The sequence below is a fragment of the Garra rufa genome, chromosome 2 (assembly GCF_049309525.1).
Source record: "Garra rufa chromosome 2, GarRuf1.0, whole genome shotgun sequence".
NCBI lineage: Eukaryota > Metazoa > Chordata > Actinopteri > Cypriniformes > Cyprinidae > Garra > Garra rufa.
In genome coordinates, this window is record NC_133362.1 from 23,277,110 (window position 1) to 23,297,119 (window position 20,010).

At 43.0% G+C, this 20,010-nt stretch overlaps 1 protein-coding gene across 4 annotated transcripts in view; it reads left to right on the forward strand.

Annotated features, from left to right (window-relative positions):
• The first annotated feature begins 6 nt into the window (after positions 1-6).
• The window catches only part of rims1a (regulating synaptic membrane exocytosis 1a), a 43,995-nt gene continuing 23,991 nt past the window's right edge, over positions 7-20,010 (forward strand). For 2 of the 4 annotated variants that reach the window (XM_073833914.1, XM_073833915.1), the window contains exons 1-7: positions 7-101; positions 673-844; positions 958-1,111; positions 3,717-3,924; positions 4,004-4,099; positions 4,568-4,630; positions 19,036-19,125. In XM_073833914.1, the coding sequence (XP_073690015.1) occupies positions 79-101; positions 673-844; positions 958-1,111; positions 3,717-3,924; positions 4,004-4,099; positions 4,568-4,630; positions 19,036-19,125 (806 nt within the window). In that variant the 5' untranslated portion in view covers positions 7-78. The remainder of the gene's footprint in view (positions 102-672; positions 845-957; positions 1,112-3,716; positions 3,925-4,003; positions 4,100-4,567; positions 4,631-19,035; positions 19,126-20,010) is intronic. The other 2 variants (XM_073833917.1, XM_073833918.1) reach the window with 1 other exon arrangement.

The following is a 20,010-nucleotide window of genomic DNA, read 5'->3' on the forward strand; positions in this document are numbered from 1 at the left end:
CAGCTCATAGTGAACGTATTGCAGGCTATAGACCTGCCACCCAGATCGGATGGACGACCCAGAAACCCCTACGTCAAAATGTACTTCCTGCCTGATAGAAGGTATTTTTAACAATTTTTTTTTCTAAAGTCTTAGGATAGAGTCTTAGGGTTAGATTTACTAACAGCTGGCACCAGTGCAAACCATCTTTATGTATTAAAAAAGTACTGTCATGAATTACTAAACACGCAGTGAAGAATTAGTGCTGAAAAAGTGTGGACACAGTTATTTTTGCGCCTGACCTTATTGAATATGCATTTGTAGAAGTTTTCCTTTCAGACACAAAATTTATGGGAGGAGAGTATTAAAATGAGTCATGCCATGCGATTTAGTAACGTTTGTGCTCGTCAAATTACTGGTATTTGCACCATTAATAAACGCCCCAAAAAAGCTTGTCTTTAAGCAGGCACTAATATGCGTTGCTCTTGGTAGATTGTGTTGGTTATTATGGAAATGATCTAACTGCGTCTGTGTTCTTTAATGTGTGCATTGTTAAAAAATCACATGCGTAATTTTCCCCTCCCATCAGCGCTTTTATGTAATTGCGCACTAACACTAATTTGCCCTGTTTAGTAAATCTGGCCCTCAATGTTCTACTTGCAATGTTTTCTGTCTATATTTGTTTTACTTCAGTGATAAGAGCAAGAGAAGGACGAAGACAGTGAAGAAAAGTCTGGAGCCCAAGTGGAACCAGACTTTTGTGTACTCTCATGTCCATCGCCGGGATTTCAGGGAACACATGCTGGAGATTACAGTGTGGGACCAACCCAGAATACAAGACGAGGAGAGTGACTTTCTGGGAGAAGTATGAAGCATATGTTAACTTTGTCCATTTATTCACAACATGAATTGCTGTCTGAAAACACTTATACAGTGTCGCACCTGACTGTCTGCGGTTTCTCCTCTCTTTGAACCTAGATCCTAATCGAGCTGGAGACTGCCCTGCTGGATGACAAGCCTCACTGGTACAAGCTTCAGACACATGACGTCTCTTCCATCCCACTGCCGCATCCGTCGCCATACCTGCCCCGCAGACACGGACACAACGAAACACCCACCAAAAAGCTGCAGCGTAAGTGGAAAGCCTTACTGTGATCTGAAGGAGTTAAACACTTGTATTAGGGCTGTCCCCGAATAGTCGAAGATTCGATGCATCGATATGCGGAGCCTGATTCGACCACCGATCTCACAGTCGAATCTTCGCGGGTGAAACGAGCATCATACCATTTTGCCAATATGGGGGTGCTCAATGTCTAATTGCACACAGAACTACTGGTTTTGTACGGTTATATTAAGTTATATACAGCCTTTGATTATGATAATGCAGTAAAAACAAAAGTGAAAAGAAAGAAGCGTTCAATAAATATTTTTAACGTGTTTGTGAATAAATCCAACCACCCCTGTGACTAATTTAATTTTCACTTTCCCTGATGCATGACGAGATGAGGACCATCTTGACGGCAGGGATGGCGGCGATCACACCGAACGCGTTTTTGCAGTTGGAGGCGCCTCTTTTGAATGGTTTTCTGTTGGCAGTGAGCGTTCTGCACGCTGTTTATACGCCCCCGGCGCCTCACGTTTTGCAGGAGCGCTCTGAGCGCCTGAAGTTGAAAAAAAAAATCAACTCTGTAGTATAGTAGTTTAGACTTGCAGCGTATTGCACACTATCACATATGCATGATCACAATGGGAAATTGAGGGAAAGGAATTTGTAACAAGGAAGATTACTTCCTCTTTCACATTTTATTTTGCCTCTGCATGGTAGAAGTAAGAAAATAACACGTCTTTGTGGTACAATGCCTTTGTGTCATACCTTGACTTCATTCTCCAAACCATATAGGCATACTGCAATTGTAAAAATAGTGGATATAGTCTTATAGGGCAGCGTTTTTGTTGTTTTTTGATCAAAGTTATGTATAGTTTTTTTTTTAAGTTAAGTTAAATTACTTTTTTTTTTTAATTATTCATTTTGACAAAATATTGTTAGTATGGTTTTAGCATTAAAGTTATATTCAGTGTTTTTATTGGAAAACCTGTTTTTTTCTCTAGTCACAATTCGGACTTTTTTATTCCCCCCGAACTGCGAGATATTAATTCACAATTCTGAAAAATACTGTAAAGCCGCAATTATAATATAATATAATATAAAAGTATATACACACAACTTTTTATCTCACAACTGTGACTGTGAGTTGCGAGTTTATATATTGCAATTCTGATTTTATAACACGCAATTGTGAGTTAAGTCAGAATTCTAAGATATAAATATAAACGTATATAGAATTGTGAGAAAAAAAGTAAAAATTGCAAGTCTGACTTTATTTCTCGCAATTGCAAGTTTATATCCCACTATTCTGACAGAACTGCGAGTTTATATCTTAGAATTATTGTTAGAACATTTGCACATTTATGTTATGCAATTCTGACTTCATGTCTCAGAATTGCAAGTTTATCTCTCATAATTCTGAGAAAAAAGACAAAATTGCGAGATACAAACTCACAATTGTGAGAAAATAAGTCAGAATTGTGAGATATAAATTTGCAGTTGCGAGTAAAAAAGTCAGAATTGTGAAATATAAACTCACAACTGTGAGAAAAAAGTCAGAACTGCAAGATCCAAACTCACATTTGTGAGAAAAAAATCAGAATTGTGAGATACAAACTCACATTAGTAAGAAAAAAATAAGAATTGCAAGATACAAACTCGCATTTGCGAGAAAAAAATTCGCAACTATTGCAACTTGCAATATAAACTCGCAACTGTAAAAAAAGTCAGATTTGCCAAATAAAAACTCCCAACTGTGAGAAAAAAAGTCAGAATTTTGAGATACAACCTTGCATTTGTGAGAAAAACAGAAATAAACTCACAACTATCACAATTTGCAATATAAACTTGCAACTGTGGAAAAAAGTCAGAATTGTGATATACAAACTGGCATTTGTGTAAAAAAAGTCAGGATTGTGAGATAAAAACTTGCATTTGCTAGAAAAAGACAGAATTGCTAGATACAAACTTGCAAAATAAGTCAGAATTGCGAGAATTCCTGTTTATCTCACAGGATTGTGAAATAAAAACATGCATTTGCGAGAAGAAAGTCATAAATTGCAAGATACAAATTTGCATTTGTGAGGAAAAGTCAAGATACAAACGAAAAAAGTCAGAATTGTAAGATACAAACTTGCAAGTTTATACCATGCAGTTCTGACTTCTTGTCTCAGAATAGTGAGTTTATATCTCATAATTCTAAAAAAATGTCAGAATAGTGAGATAAAAACTCACAATTACCTTTTTATTTTTTATTCAGTGGCAGAAATGGGCTTCCATAAATACATAAAAATGTCATTGTAGATACATTTTTAAGTAACCAAAACCTTTTTGATTTGACTGGTAGTGTGTGTACATTTGTATCTGTACGACTCAAATGGTGATTGTCAACTGTCAAAAGCACACATCATTGACAAATAGATATAAGGAGAATGAACAAGGTATTTGAATTGTCTAGCATGTTTTAGATATAGTCTAACATATTATGTCAATCATATTATTTTTGGATGGGTTCTAACATGGGAAATGTGGTTTGGCAAAGCCAGTGACTGCATAAGCAAAATCCAGATTTTCCAGACAGGCTTTCCAAAATGTTTCTTTACTTTTTTATTTTTATTTTTTGTCTTCACAGCTACAGAAAACCGGTCAAGAGAAAGAGAACGGGACAGAGAAAGAGACAGAGACAGAGAGCGAGACCGAGACCGAGACCGAGACCGAGCAACGACATTAGAGGTTCCAGATCAGATCAGGCCAACTCAGTATCGCTCACGGTCCGTGTCCCCACACAGAGACGAAGAAAGCAGGGGACGGTCCCGCCCAGCCAACGTCCCTGCGCAGAGGTATGTCCCTACCTATTTTTAGGACTTATCATTTGGCAAATATTTGCAACCCTGTTTTCTCTCTGTCTTCCTCTGTAAGGAGTCTGGATGAGGTCCAGCACAGCCGGCGATCTCGTTCCCCTACGCGCTACCACGACCGTGCCCGTGTGCAAGAGAGAGATTACGTAGATGACAGGTAAATAGAAACGCCTGCGTTCAAGCGAGTGTCTGCAAGTGTGCCTTAGTGAGCGTCAAAAGAATAATCACTTCCATGTGCCTTCATTTTCTCCCATAAAAATACTTTTCTGGAACACCATTAAAATGAGTTTTTGGAAAGAGAAATGACATTTTCGAGTCCTACAAAGCCCCCGCACCATTTTAAAGAAGGTGGGTTAGAGCCAAACCACATGTGACTGAGTGATTCATAGTAGGTTTGTTTTTGAGGATCGAACACCACTGATGGGTTTGTATGAACAGAGGTGATCGTACAGGAAGATGCGTCTTTTTGGAACTTTTTTTATTGTTCTGGCTTTAAAGGTTGTTACCCTTCCTCTTCTAACTCACTTACTGGTGCCCATTTTTCTTTTATGTTTGCTTGTTTATTGGTCTGTTCTGTTTATTTGTTTATTTTCCTATGTGTCCTCCATCTCCATGGTAATTGCAGTGAGGTCATCTTGATACACAGATCAATGCGGGGTAGAAGCGCAGAGTGTCTGCACACCCAAAGGTAAAGAAAAGGCCAGAATTGAACCTCCAGTCTGTAAATTATAGTACTGTTGTATTCAGATTACTTTGTAAATCGATATTACTATCTTGGTGTCATAAGAACTAGTAATATCATTTTCATTTTGAAAAGCCTCCTTGTATCTGTTTCTCTTGCCTAGCCTGAAGTTTATTCCATTTAATTAAAACAGCGCTGAGCGTTGATGCCAGTTTCTCTCCCTCGAACGCTTCTTGTCAAACTCTTCGCCTCTCCACTCTAATATTTCAGAGCAGCTCGTTGACGAGAAGCATTACAAGCAGAACTTTCCACTTGCTTTTGGCGTACAGCCTAAAAGATGAATACCTCGTCACGACAGTCGTTTGCTTTCTGAAAATAACAATCTCATTCTGCTCGAGTGTCATTTTGACACGTTTATTTTTATTCCGTTCGTTACTGACCTCGATTAAATTATGAGCGCGTTTGCAAAAAAAGATGATCTGGAATGAGGGAGTTGCCTCTGGAGTGTTCTTTGCATGTTTGCATGAGACATTATTTTGCTGTTTGAGTAGACTAACCACAGCTGTGATTTTGATACATCTTTTTTTCCGTTTTGCATGCCTGCATGTTATTGTAATGATGGCAGGAGTTCATCTAAGTACAGTAGCACTCTGCCTCCCAAGATGCCTTTATTAGTCAATGGAATTCATAAGGATATTTACAGGTAAGGCAGCCAAATGCGAACACTTAAGCCACTGCATCCTTTCTGACTAATGAGGATTTTATAGCATCTGTGATGCTCAAACTCACTCAGATCTCTAGAGCACTTTTATTATGGATTAGCTAATGCAATTTACAGTATGCTGGCGCATATATTTTTTTTATCATTGTCAAAGACTGACAGTGTTTTCTCACTCAACAAAGCCATTAAACTGGATGTGCATGATAATGTTGTAAACTTACTGTTAATAGGCAGAGTTATAATACTGGTTTCCCTTGTGAAAAAGAAGTGCACTTAATTGTATTGAATGTGCACTTGTAAAAAAAAAAAAGAAAAAAAAAAAAAAAAAAAGTAAAATGTACTTTTAATATATGGAAGCCAGTTTCCACCACTGATAAAATAATAATAATAAATAAATAAAACTTTTTTTTTTCTTCAAATTGTGAAACAAATTCGCAATTCTGTTTTTTTTACTTTTTTCTCAGAATTGTAAGTTTATATCTCTCAGTTCTGACTTTATAACGCAGCTGCTAGTTAAGTCGGAATTGTGAGATATAAACTCGCAACTGTGAGTCATAAAGTCAGAACTGTGATATAAATTCACAATTCTAAGAAATTCTAAGTTAGAATTATGTGACAAACTCGCAATAGTGAGTTATAAAGTCAGAATTGTGTGATATAAATTAGCAATTGCAAGTTACAAAGTCTGCATTGCGAGATATAAATTCACAATGACGTTTTTTTTCTCAGAATTACTATTCTGACTTTCTAACACAATTGCTAGTCATTAAGTCAGAACTGTGAGATATAAACTCACAACTGTGAGTTATAAAGTAATCATTGCAACATATAACCTCACAATTCTGACCTTTTTCTTAATATTATGAGTTTATATCTCGCAGTTGTGACTTTTATTTTTCAGAATTGTGAGTTTATATCTTGAAATTCTGACTTAACGCAGTTTCTAGTTGTCAGATGTCTGAGATACGAACTCACAATTGAGTTATAAAGTCAGAACTGTAATACAAATTCACAATTCTGAGAAATTAAGTCAGAATTACATGATATAAACTTGCAATAGCGAGTTATAAAGTCAGAATTGTGTGATATAAACTAGCACTTGCGAGTTATAGTCAACATTCCAAGATATAACCTCACAATTCTGACATTTTGTTCACAGAATTGCGAGTTTATATCTAGAAATTGTGATTTTTTTCTCAAAATTGCGAGTTTATATCTCACAATTCTGACTTTATAATGCAATTGCTAGTTATTAAGTCAGAATTGTGAGATATAAACTTGCAATTGTGAATTGCAAAGTCAGAATTGTGAGATAATTTCACAATTCGAGAAGTGAAGTCAGAATTACGTGGTATAAACTTGCAATTGCGAGTTATAAAGTCAGAATTTCGAGATACTGTATAAACTTGCAATTGTGAGTTATAAAGTCAGAATTGTGAGATATAAATTTACAATTCTGAGAAATTAAGTCAGAATTATGTGATATAAACTTGCAGTTGTGAGTTATAAAGTCAGAATTACAAGATATAAACTTGCAAATCTGACTTTTTTTTCTCAGAATTGCGAGTTTATATCTCGGAATTCTGACTTAAGAATGCATTTGCAAGTTACTAAGTCAGAATTGTGACATAAGCTCGCAATTGCGAGTAATAAAATCAGAATTGCAAGATATAATCTCACAATTATGACTTTTTTTCTCAATATTTTTAGTGGCGGAAACAGGCTTCCACATTAATATATCCTTTTAAATGATCATATAATAATTAAACAAATACCAGTTAATTATACTTAATGAGAGTACACTTTCACAGCTGTTCCCCCTCAGTCGAGTCACTCCGACGTTACATGGGAACTCGCTTTGAGAGACCGATCATCTCTGAGCCTTATATAAAAAAGGCCAATTACAAATTGGCGAGTGGACGTGCGCGCCGGCCACGCCCCCGTACATACGGGTATATAAGATGGCCGCGCGCATCACTCATCAGATCTTTGCTTTCAGAGCCTCTCGTATGAGCCGCTGTTTGCTTCGAATCAAGAAATCTTCACAGAAGCCTTCAACATCCAGAGTTCTTCCCCGCTGGTGCCTAAAAGAGCAATTTCATTTTGCACCAGCGATCCTCCCGCGGGCTGTCGTTTTCACGGCAACAAGCCGCCTGCATTCCAGCGAGCAAGCCCCGTCGAGTGCACAGCCGCCCCGCGGCTTCTCCCTGGGCAGACCGGGAGCTAAAAGAGTCAATTTCTCACGGCCGATTCAGACGTTCTTTTCAGAATGCCTTTTCGGCCGTGCGCTTCAGGGTGCGGTAGTTTCCTCTCCTCTGCGGACGGACATGATCTCTGCCTCACGTGTTTGGGTCCCGAGCACGCTGAAGCGGCGATCATGGATGGTTCATGCCTGCACTGCGAGTGCATGACCATGGCCACGCTGAGGTCCCGCCGCTCGTTCGCGAGCCGGCTCCCCTCGCCCTCTTCCCGCGGTCTGTCGCTAAGCCGTCAATGCTTTTCGGCCACCGCGGCGCGGGGCGGGGGGGACCTAAAAGTCACCGTGAAGAATGCACCGCCGGCTAAGAAAGCCCTGCGGTCTTCTCTCACTCAGCGTGACCCCGTCGAGCTTCCGCAGCAGTATGCTTCCCCGCCCAGCGGGCTGAGCGTCTCCTTCGGTGCTCCTGCAGAGGATGAGATGTCCATCGCAGCATCAGAGGGAGAGTCGGCGGGCGAGGCGGACGCCTCGGCGGAGCGGCCCCCTCCTGAGGTGGTCGCTCCGTCTGACGCTGATGCCGAGCTCGCGGCTATGCTCCTCCGGGCCGCCAGGGGGATCGGTCTTGAGGTGCCTCCAGCACCTCCGGCCGATTCCTCTAGGCTTGATGATTGGTTTTTAGGGAGGGCTCCCGCGGCTCCGCCGCGGTCCCCCCCAGTTCCATTTTTCCCGGAGGTGCACGAGGAGCTGTCTAGATCGTGGCGGGCCCCTTATTCATCTCGGTCCCGCCCCAGCTCCTCTCCCCTCGCCACCCTCGATGGCGGAGCGGCCAGGGGGTATGCGGCCATCCCCCAGGTTGAGCGCGCTGTGGCGGTGCACTTGTGCCCGCGTGGCGCTGCCTCCTGGCGGGATCGCCCGCACCTCCCTTCCCGGGCTTGTGAGCGCACGTCCGCCCTGGCGGGCCGCGTTTACAGCTCCGCTGGACAGGCCGCTACCGCCTTGCACGCCATGGCCATTCTTCAGGTCTATCAGGCCCAGGCGTTAAAACAACTGCACGAGGGTGGTCCTGACCAGGGAGTTTTGGAAGAACTCCGCGCCGCCACCGACTTCGCCCTTCGGGCCACGAAGGTCACGGCGCGTTCCCTTGGTCGGGTGATGTCCACGGCTGTGGTCCAGGAGCGACACCTGTGGCTTACTCTGGCTCAGATGGCAGACGTCGACAAGGCTCGCTTTCTTGACGCTCCCATCTCCCAGAGTGGCCTCTTCGGCGACGCTGTCGAGGACTTTGCCCAGCAGTTCTCGGCAGTCCAGAAGCAGACGGAGGCCATCAAACACATCCTGCCCCGCCGCGAGCCTACCATCCCGCCGCCGGTGGCCCAACCTCCGCCTGCTCGTCGCCGAGGGCGCCCCCCCGCGGCCTCCAAGGAGAAGGAGAAACCCCAACCAGCTCCGTCCCCCGCCGAACAACACGAGGCCAGGTTGCGACGTCGAGCTGGCCGCGGAAGAGGTGCGCCGCCCGCCTCTCAGGGACCGTCTACACGCAAGAGGTCTGCGAAACGTCCCTGACGCGGGCAACCCGGAGGTGGAGAAGATGGCTCTTCAGGCGACGACAACATCTACGTCGCCGCTCCCGGTGGAGGGCCGGGAGTTGCTGTGCACCCTGACGCTGCCGCCGGCCCACGGGTCGGCGGTACCCAAATTTTCACAAAAAGAGCTAATTTTCTCACCTCCGGGGTTTCAGCCCCGCCTTCCCGTTTCGAGCGGCACACGGTTGCCCTCTCGAGGCCGGATCCGGAGCTGTTTATCGCCAGCGCTGGAACCAGGGAAGAAGGTAAGCACTGCCTCGTGCAGTCTGACTCCCCCCCAGGACGTTCTTCCTTCTGGGCGCAGTCCCCTTCCCGTTCCTCCCTTAGGCTGCCCCACCCTGGGCACGACGGTCAACGTTCCCTTGATCCCCCTGGCAGAGCGGTTGGGGACCTGGCGTCAGCTTCCCAACCCCTCGCGGTGGTTGATTCGGACGGTACGTCTCGGCTATGCGATCCAGTTCGCCAGGCGCCCGCCCAAGTACAGAGGCATCCTTTATACTTCTGTCCATTCGGACACGCATGCCGCTGTCCTGCGCGCGGAGGTCGCAGCCCTACTGGCGAAGGGCGCGATCGAGCCTGTCCCTCCAGCCGAGATGAGGTCAGGGTTTTACAGTCCCTACTTCATCGTGCCCAAAAAGAGTGGTGGGTTAAGACCCATCCTGGATCTCAGAGCCCTGAATCGGTCCCTTCTCAGGCTGCCGTTCAAGATGCTGACGACGAGACGCATGCTAACCTGCATCCGTCCCCAGGATTGGTTTGCAGCCATCGACCTGAAGGACGCCTACTTTCACGTCTCGATCTTACCTCGCCACAGGCCCTTTCTTCGGTTTGCGTTCGAGGGTCGAGCGTATCAGTACAAGGTGCTCCCATTCGGCCTGTCCCTCTCTCCCCGCGTCTTTACCAAGGTCGCGGAGGCTGCCCTGTCCCCTCTTTGGCAGACGGGCATCCGGATTCTCAATTATCTCGACGACTGGCTTTTGATAGCTCACTCTCGAGATCTCCTGTGCGAGCAGAGGGACCTGGTGCTTCGGCACCTCAGCCGTCTGGGCCTTCAGGTCAACCGAGAGAAGAGCAAACTCTCCCCAGTGCAGAGGATCTCTTTTCTCGGTGTGGAGCTGGATTCGGTCGCTATGACAGCCCGCCTCTCCAACGAGCGCGCGCAGTCGGTGCTGAAATGTCTGAGGTTGTTCAAAGACAAGACAGCGGTCCCTCTCAAAACTTTTCAGAGGCTCCTGGGGCATATGGCAGCTGCAGCCGCGGTCACGCCGCTGGGCTTGCTTCATATGAGACCGCTTCAGCACTGGTTACACGACCGAGTCCCGAGACGGGCATGGCACCGTGGCACACTCCGGATTGGCGTTTCCCCGCAGTGTCGCCGCCTATTCAGCCCGTGGTCAGATCTGACCTTCCTCCGGGCCGGAGTGCCCCTGGGGCAGGTCTCCAGGCACGTTGTGGTTTACACAGATGCCTCCACCACGGGCTGGGGTGCTGTATGCAACGGGCAAGCAGTTTCGGGCTCCTGGACAGGACCTCGTCTGCAGTGGCATATCAATTGCCTCGAGTTGTTGGCAGTCCTTCTGGCCCTACGTCGCTTTCGATCGACGTTGCGTCAGAAGCACGTGCTTGTTCGCACCGACAGTGTTGCGACGGTTGCGTATATCAACCGGCAGGGCGGCCTCCGCTCTCCTCGCATGTCACAACTCGCCCGCCGTCTGCTCCTCTGGAGTCAAACGTGGCTGAAATCGCTACGTGCCATTCACATTCCCGGGGAACTCAACCGTGCAGCCGATCAGCTCTCACGGCAGTCCACCCTCCCTGGAGAATGGCGACTCCACCCCGAGTCAGTCCAGCTGATTTGGAGTCGCTTCGGGGAGGCCCAGATAGATCTGTTTGCCTCCCCCGAGACCTCCCATTGCCAGCAGTTCTTCTCCCTCAGCGAGGTTTCCCTCGGCAGAGATGCTCTGGCTCACAGCTGGCCTCCGGGGCCCAAGTACGCCTTTCCCCCAGTGAGCCTCCTTGCACAGACCCTGTGCAAGATCAGGGAGGACGAGGAGCAGGTTCTCCTGGTCGCCCCATACTGGCCTGCCAGGACCTGGTTCCCAGAACTTATTTCCCTCGCGGCAGCCCCTCCCTGGAAGATCCCCTTGAGGAAGGACCTGCTTTCTCAGGGGATGGGCACAATTTGGCACCCACGTCCCGACCTCTGGAACCTGCATGTCTGGCTCCTGGACGGGACGCGTCAGACCTCGCTGGCCTTCCCCAGGCCGTGATAGACACAATCACGCAGTCCCGAGCCCCCTCTACAAGGCAGGCGTACGCACTGCGGTGGGGTCTGTTCGTCGACTGGTGTTCCTCCCGAGGTGAGGACCCCCAGAAATGCTCGATTGCAGCCGTGCTTTCCTTCCTGCAGGAGAAGTTGGAGCGCAGGCTGTCCCCTTCAACTCTCAAAGTCTATGTGGCCGCTATTGCCGCTCACCATGACGCAGTGGATGGATCATCCCTAGGGAAGCACCCGCTGGTCGTTAGGTTCCTCAGAGGCGCAAGGAGACTTAACCCTCCCAGACCGCGCCTCGTTCCCTCTTGGGACCTCTCCGTCGCCCTCCAGGGCCTGCGGGGAGCTCCCTTTGAGCCCCTTGAGTCAGTTGAGCTTAAATTTCTGTCCCTTAAGACAGCGCTCCTGACAGCTTTGGCTTCCATTAAGAGGGTAGGAGACCTTCAAGCCTTTTCTGTCGACGATTCGTGCCTTGAGTTCGGGCCCGGCGATTCTCACGTTATCTTGAGACCCCGGCCCGGTTATGTGCCCAAGGTTCCCACCACGCCTTTTCGCGATCAGGTGGTGAACCTGCAAGCTCTGCCTATGGAGGAGGCAGACCCAGCTTCTGCGCTGCTGTGTCCAGTTCGCGCCCTGCGCATCTACGTAGCCCGCACTCGGCACTTCAGACGCACCGAGCAGCTCTTTGTCTGCTTTGGAGGTCAGCAGAAAGGGAATGCTGTCTCCAAACAGAGGTTGGCCCATTGGGTGGTAGAGGCCATCTCCCTGTCCTATCTGTACCAGGGACAGCCGTGCCCCTTGGGTGTGCATGCCCACTCCACACGGAGTGTTGCATCCTCCTATGCTTTAGCGCACGGCGCCTCTCTAGCGGACATCTGTAGAGCTGCCGGCTGGGCGACACCCAATACCTTCGCCAGGTTCTACAACCTCCGCGTAGAGGCCGTCTCCTCCCGTGTCTTAACATAGACATCAGGTGAGCGGGAGGGCGGCTGGTGTTGGCTTGCTGCGCCATTCCCATTCGGATCCGAGCGCCATTTCCAGTAGGTTCCCTTCGGTGAACCCTGGGTCCTCCATGCCCCGCAGTCAGGGCTAGATGCGGGGTAGCCCTCACTGTGCTCCTGCCTGGGTCTCCTTCGCCCCGCAGGTCGTGGCTTTCCTTTATTATTCCAGCTTATCCGCTGTTTCCCTCGTATATCCCTAGCCTTATGGATATATTGAATTTTTCTCATTTCCACATGCGTAAGAACCGTTCATGTGCCCCCCCCCCCCAACCCATGCTTCAGTTTTCTGGCATCCCTAGGGGCCCACTTCTTTGGCCCCCGGGGCGTTGGGAAGGTTACGTTACGGATCTGCCTGCCGGCACGTTCGCCTGCTGGCACGTGGGTCTGTGCGTAACGCGGCGTCAGGGCCGTGGCCTGTTCCAGAGGGTCTGTTCCCATGTAACGTCGGAGTGACTCGACTGAGGGGGAACGTCTAGGTTACGTAGGTAACCCTCGTTCCCTGAAGGAGGGAACGGAGACGTTACATCCCCTGCCACGGCCCTGGCGTCGCGCTGACGCCGGCTCATTCGGCTCTTCAGCAAAAACCTGATGAGTGATGCGCGCGGCCATCTTATATACCCGTATGTACGGGGGCGTGGCCGGCGCGCACGTCCACTCGCCAATTTGTAATTGGCCTTTTTTATATAAGGCTCAGAGATGATCGGTCTCTCAAAGCGAGTTCCCATGTAACGTCTCCGTTCCCTCCTTCAGGGAACGAGGGTTACCTACGTAACCTAGACGTTTCTTAACATGCTTAAGTACAATGTTAAAAAATACACTTGTCATATTAAAAGTTTTACATGTTTTAATAATTTATTGTTCTTTAAAGAAGTACCCTTATTTTGTTGTGTTGACTGTAACATACTAAAGCACTTGTGAAGTAGCTGACTAATTTAAACTGTGGTGTGTTAGATATTGCATTGAAAGTTGATTTATTTTAAATGTACTAAATTGCAACTTCAATATATTTCAAATATTTAAAACATGGCATACAAATGACTTAGAAATGGTTTTTCAAAGACAGTTGTACTTATGAAATTCCATATAAAGATGTACTCCAGTCCTGTTTTAGTGGGTTAAAGGATAACTGTTGCCAAAATGCAACCTGGGCTGTTTTTTTTTTTACTGTAAACGAGACAAACTTATATCTAAAAGCATAATTACGACAAACGAGCCGTTTTTGAGATTGACCGTGATTTAGTTTTGTGGTCAGTGGCCAGTGAATGGGAGTTCTAGGGGCATACATTTGAGCGCCTCAAAATCGATATTTTTACAACACTAAGAAGGCTCGACATACCATGACACTTTGCTCTAAGTATCGCCTGGGTCTCTATACATGAACTCGAGCATTGAGAACATTGTTCGTGTACACACAGTTTACTAAAAAGAAAGGTTTTGAACAACTCACTTTCACTGTTTGAGTTTCCGCTCGCGGCCGTCTTGCCAGTCAAGAGGTGTCGATCTCCGAGTGCGAGGATGGATAGCTCCTAAAGCATATTTCCATATAAATGCACGGCTAATTCGTTGTTTTGTCGCAAGTGAAAAACAATATTAAACTTCTAGTTGTAAAAAGAGCCTCATATAAGCCTAATATTTCGTCCTAAGGAGTCCATTCATTCGCATTCGGAGATCGACACTTCTTGACTGGCAAGACGGCCGCGAGCGGAAACCCAAACAGTGAAAGTGAGTTGTTCAAAAACTTTCTTTTTAGTAAACTCTGTGTACACAAACAATGTTCTCAATGCTCGAGTTCATGTGTAGAGACCCAGGCGATACTTCGAGCAAAGTGTCATGGTGTGTCGAGCCTTCTTAGTGTTGTAAAAATATCGATTTTGATGCGCTCAAATGTATGCTCCTAGTACTCCCATTCACCGGCCATTGACCACAAAACGAAATCACGGTCAATCTCAAAAACGGCTCGTTTGTCGTAATTATGCTTTTAGATATAAGTTTGTCTCGTTTACAGTAAAAAAAAAAAAAACAGCCCAGGTTGCATTTTGGCAACAGTTATCCTTTAAATAAGCACTTTAAAGTTCAGCTAATTGTATTTAATATAAATTTAAACTATAACACAATGAAAGTGTATGAAAACATCCCATTCAGTTCACAATCAAGAATGTTCTTTTTAAAGATGATTACTTCCGGCATAAGTATGCTAAAGTGTGCTGCTTTTTCACAAGGGTCCATAAAAATAGCATATTTGCATTTTCAACATCATCATCATCATCATCATATACAAACACATACAGTCAAGCCTGACATTATTTATACCCCTGGCCAATTTTGACTTAAAGTTACTTTTATTCAACCAGCAAGTTTTTTTTTGACCGGAAATGACACAGGCTTCTCCCAAAAGATAATAAAGCGATGTACAAGAGGCATCATTGTGGAAAAAAAAATATTTCTCAGCTTTTATTTACATTTGAACAAAAAGTGGCATGTCCAAAATTATTCATACCCTTTGCAAACTGTCACTGTCTATGGGAAAATCCAAAGTTCTATACCATTCCAAATAGTCCAAGCTGTTCTAAAGCATCCTAATTACCCTGATTCATTGGGAACAGCTGTTTTAATCAACTCAACAGGTGAAAAACAGAAGCTCTCTGCTCTCTGCAGAAGCTCCATCTACGGGGTGAAAACGCCACTGACCCACATTCAAGGTTCCAGCATGGGAAAACGAGGTAACACCCTGATAAACTCTGCTCCGAACTTTATTCCTGACAAAATACCAACATCTGTGATCCATGCTAAGCCAGCATCAACTGCAAATACCACCATTCTACTTAAACAGCAGCAAATAAAACTGTTTCAGACTGTGAATCACGCGAGCGTGCTGTGGAACCTGAAAACAAAGCAGAAAGGCATTTTCGGAGGACATCTAAACATCCGCAGCATTGTGTCAAAGACTGAGCAGATTGAACATTTGTTAACGGACTCAAATCTTGATTATCTTTGTTTAACGGAAACTTGGCTAACTCCAACTACCCCCTCATCTATAGTGAAAGTGCCAGGATACACTTTGTATAGACGCGACAGAAACAAGGGTAAAGGCGGCGGTGTGCTGATTTACGTAAAAGATCACATCCAAAGTAAACAATTGGAAATTGGCAACTGTAACCTGGAGTGTGTGGGGATTACTATTACTTTATCTCCTCAAATGACTTTCTGTGTATTAGCAATTTATCGACCTCCTAAAGCTACTAATGAATTCTTTATTTCTCTTGGTAATGTACTGAAACAATATGATGGAAAGGAAGTCATTCTTTTAGGTGACTTTAATTTAAATTAATTGGTGTGAGAAATCATGTAGAAAAAAACTTAAAGAAATAACAAAACCTTTCCAAATGACACAAATAGACCTGAGAGAATAGTTAAAACTTATAATTTAATCACAGGCATGTCTGACCACAATTTAATCCTAGTAGCTAGAAAATTGACAAAAGCAAGGTGCAAGAACGAAAATCCAGTAAATAGTAAAATGTGCATCACTTTTATTCCAAAGAAAGATTTACAACTGGTTGAAAAAAATATATAAAACAAACAAAATGGGCAGACATCCTGGTGAAAAAATCTTGTGAACAGGGCTGTCAAGATCTTATGTTGACTGTAAATGACATCTTAAATAAATATACAAAAAATAAGCAAAGAAAGCAACATGCAAAACGAAATTTGCCATGGTTTAATAAAACTATTTGGGATATGATGAAAAAGCAAGATGAGGCGCTAAAACATTCCTAAAATCTGGACTAACAGTGGATCGATTCGCCTTTACAAGTCAAAGAAATAAAATTACAGCTGAGCTTAGAAAGGCCAAAGCTAGTTTTTTTTCCTAGAAATCATTAGAAATGCACGAGGTAATAGCAGAATAATATGGAAAACTATTGATACATTGATTGAAAAAGAAAAGTCAAAGTGTGAGAATATCCATCTCAAAATTAATGGAAAAGTTATTGATGACTCTTTTGCAATAGCAACAAATTTTAATGAATGTTTTTTTAAACATTGTCCAAAAACTGGCTCAGAATTTTCAAAATGTACGAGTAAATAACATCAAATCTGCGTTCAGAGCCACCTCAGTGGGAGTACCACAAGGGTCTATTTTGGGACCCTTGCTTTTTAGCATCTATATAAATGACCTCCCTAAAGTGTGCTCTGACGTTGACGTGATCATGTGCGCTGATGATACGGTTATCTTTACTTTTGGAAAAAAGGAGCAGGAGGTTGCTGACAAATTATCAAAAGAGATGAAAAAAGTTGCAGAATGGTTGCAGACGTCATGCCTGACCTTAAATGTTGATAAAACAGTCTCAATGTTTTTCTCAAATAAACATAAATTACAACAAACTCTAGAAATCTAAGTAAATGGACAAAAAATTAAAAATGTAAATGAAATAAAATATTTAGGTCTAATAATTGATTCGAACCTTGGTTTTAAAAATCATATAAAAAAACTTGGTAACAAAGTGAAATTTAATTTGATGAACTATAAACATATTAGAAACTTAAATTAAAATTAAATACAGAGGCCTCAAATACTTACCTCAACACTATGATTGTTTCACATTTTCTGTATTGCATGTCTAGTTGGTCTCAGGCGTGTAAAACATTGTTAAAACCACTTGAATCATTATATAAAAGAGCCATAAAAATTCATGATAAAAAACCTCGACTGTACCATCACTGTAAAATACAAATTCAAATTTCTGTCCTGTTTAAAATAATCCATAACATCGCTGCTCCCCCTTTGAGAATTATTTTTCACACTCAATTCAGAGAGAATCTCTAGAACCACACGGTCGACAATCAGAGGAGAGTGCAGCGTTACAAGATATAAAACTGCATATGGTCAACAATCTTTCTCTTATAAAGCAGTGAGCCTTTGGAACACTCTTCCAAACGAAATTATTTCATGCACAAACTATTGTACTTTTACACGCCTGACCAAACAGTGGTTATTATCAAAGCAAATCTTTATGCACTAACTGACTGTGATATAAATGCTGTAAACTGTGAGTGAGTGCATGAATGATAGAAAGTGCTTTTATGATGTGAGCTTCTATGTATTTTTCTGCATATATTTGATACATTTTTGTAAGTATAACAACAACCTGTCCAGGGACTGCGGGTGGAAATTAGCATTTTTGCTATAACCTGGCACATGACATCTCTTCTTATTTTAGACTAATGTTGTTTGTGCACTGTCCCTGATGAAAAAAAAAAAGGTTTGTAAACAGTCATGGCTAAGACAAAGGAGCTCACTGAGGACCTGGGGCTGTGTATTGTGGCTGCTCACAAGTCAGGGAAAGGGCTATAAGACCACATCTAAATGTTTTGAAGTTCCAGTGGCTAAAGTGCAAAGTATTATTAAAAATACAAGATGTTCCGCACTGTGAAAAATCTCAGAGGATGATGTTGGAAGTCAAAAGTGACACCTGTGCTTATAGAAAGCTTTTGATTGCTGTAATAGCCAACAAAGGCTTTTCTATTGATGAATCATTTCGGACGTGCCACTTTTTGTTCAAATGTAAATAAAAGCTGAGAAATATTTTTTCCACCATGATGTCTTTTGTACATTCTCTTATCTTTTGGGAGAAGCCTGTGTCATTTCCGGTCAAAAAAAAAAAAAAAACTTGCTGGTTAAATAAAAGTAACTTTAGGTCAGAATTTGCCAGGGGTATGAATAATTTCGGGCTTGACTGTATATAGTATTGTAGTCATTAAGCTGGATATTAAAATACAGCCAGTCCTATGGGAATCTGCCACTGTTAGACGTTCAGATGTTAAGTGAATGTGAGTGCTTTCTCTCTGACTGTGGTGTTCTGGTTTCTGTGGATGTTTAAAGTAACATCTGTAATTTAAAAGATTTAATTTATTTGAAGAGTTAGACAGTAAATCACCGGTAGCTATAAACATCTTTGTCCTAACCAGGCTCGATGGGACGTGTTTCCAGCAACAAGCTATTTGTCTGTTCAAACCAAGTAGGTCCGTCATTTCTGGCAAATGCTATCCTTTAGCATTCCCTTTCCCATGGTTAGGACATAGTGTTAAACATCCATCAGGTCTCTACAGAAAACATGGTTGTGTGATTACATTTTATAATGTTTTTTGTGTGTGTGTGTGTGTGTGTGTGTGTGTGTGTGTGTATGTGTGTGTGTGTCTTTGCTTTTGTTTGCACTTGTTTGAATTTTGTTTGTGCTCAGCTCAACACTTCCTGCATGCCTTAAGTCAAAGTCACGGCTGTCTATAGTCACTGCAACTCGACGTACAGTCACACGCCGAGTTCTTAGGTTCACAGACAAGATCACTATTAGGTAAGGGGTCAAACATGTCAACCTTAAACCCAATCATATGTAAAAAAAACAAAAAAAAAACAAAAAAAAACATAAACATCCAGCAGCTCCTCATTCAGAACATTAGCAGAAAATGCAACCATTATCTCACTCACCACATTTCCGCAGCTCTCTTGACTTCCTCCCCTTAAGTCTTACAGGTTTGCTTTTTAGTTTTTTTTTTTGACCTAACTTTTTTGTTCTTTGTCATCTTCCTTTCCTGTTTTTTCCTCCTCCTTTCTGCATTGGATGGCATGTTGTGACCCTAGTGATCTACAGCCCTCTCTTGACAGGGTTAGAAGTGCTAGTACCAACTGTCTGAGACCAGGTTCTAATTCCAATTCACCTGAACGAGACAGGTACACTCTTTATTTTGAATTAGATTATTTCAGTTTTGTTGAATTTGCCATTAATATCATTCACATACATTAAGGACACTCTTAGAATGTTCCTTTGTGATGCCCTTTGAACACACAAGAATCACTGGGTCTTATTTACTAATGTGCATGCACACATACTGTTTTGCTTAAAATCTGTGTGTGAACGTAGAAATGTTCATTGTTTGGAAAGTTGTTTATTTATTTTTAAGATAGGAAAAATTTAGAACAAACTAAAACCACACATACAAATCCTTGTTGCTTTAGAAAAATGAAATTTGTTAGGGTAATTGTTTATATAAATGAATATTAAACATTTAAAAAGCTTGGGGTCATTAGGATTTTTTTATGTTTTTGAAAGAAAAACATTTTCTTAAGAGTAACATTTGCTTAAGCATACAAAGGCTGTATTTGTTTTATTCAAAATACAATAAAAGCAGTCATGTTGTGAATTAATATTACAATTTAAAATAGCGGTTTTCTATTTTAATTTTACATTTTAAAATGTAATTCAGTTTTATGATGGCAAAAAGCTGAATTTGCCTAATTTTTTTTATAAAAATACAGTAAAAGCAGTATGATTGTGAACTAATATTATAATTTAAAATAGCGGTTTTCTATTTTAATTAGCTTTTTATTTTATATTTTATATTTAGTCTTATGATGGCAAAGCTGAATTTGCTGCATTTTTTTACATTAAAATACAGTAAAAGCAATAATATTGTGAATTAATATTACAATTTAAAATAGCTCTTTTCTATTTTATTTAGTTTTTTTATTTTACATTTTAAAAATGTAATTTAATCTTATGATGGCAAAGCTGAATTTGCTGCATTTTTAATAAAAAAATACAGTAAAAGCATTAAT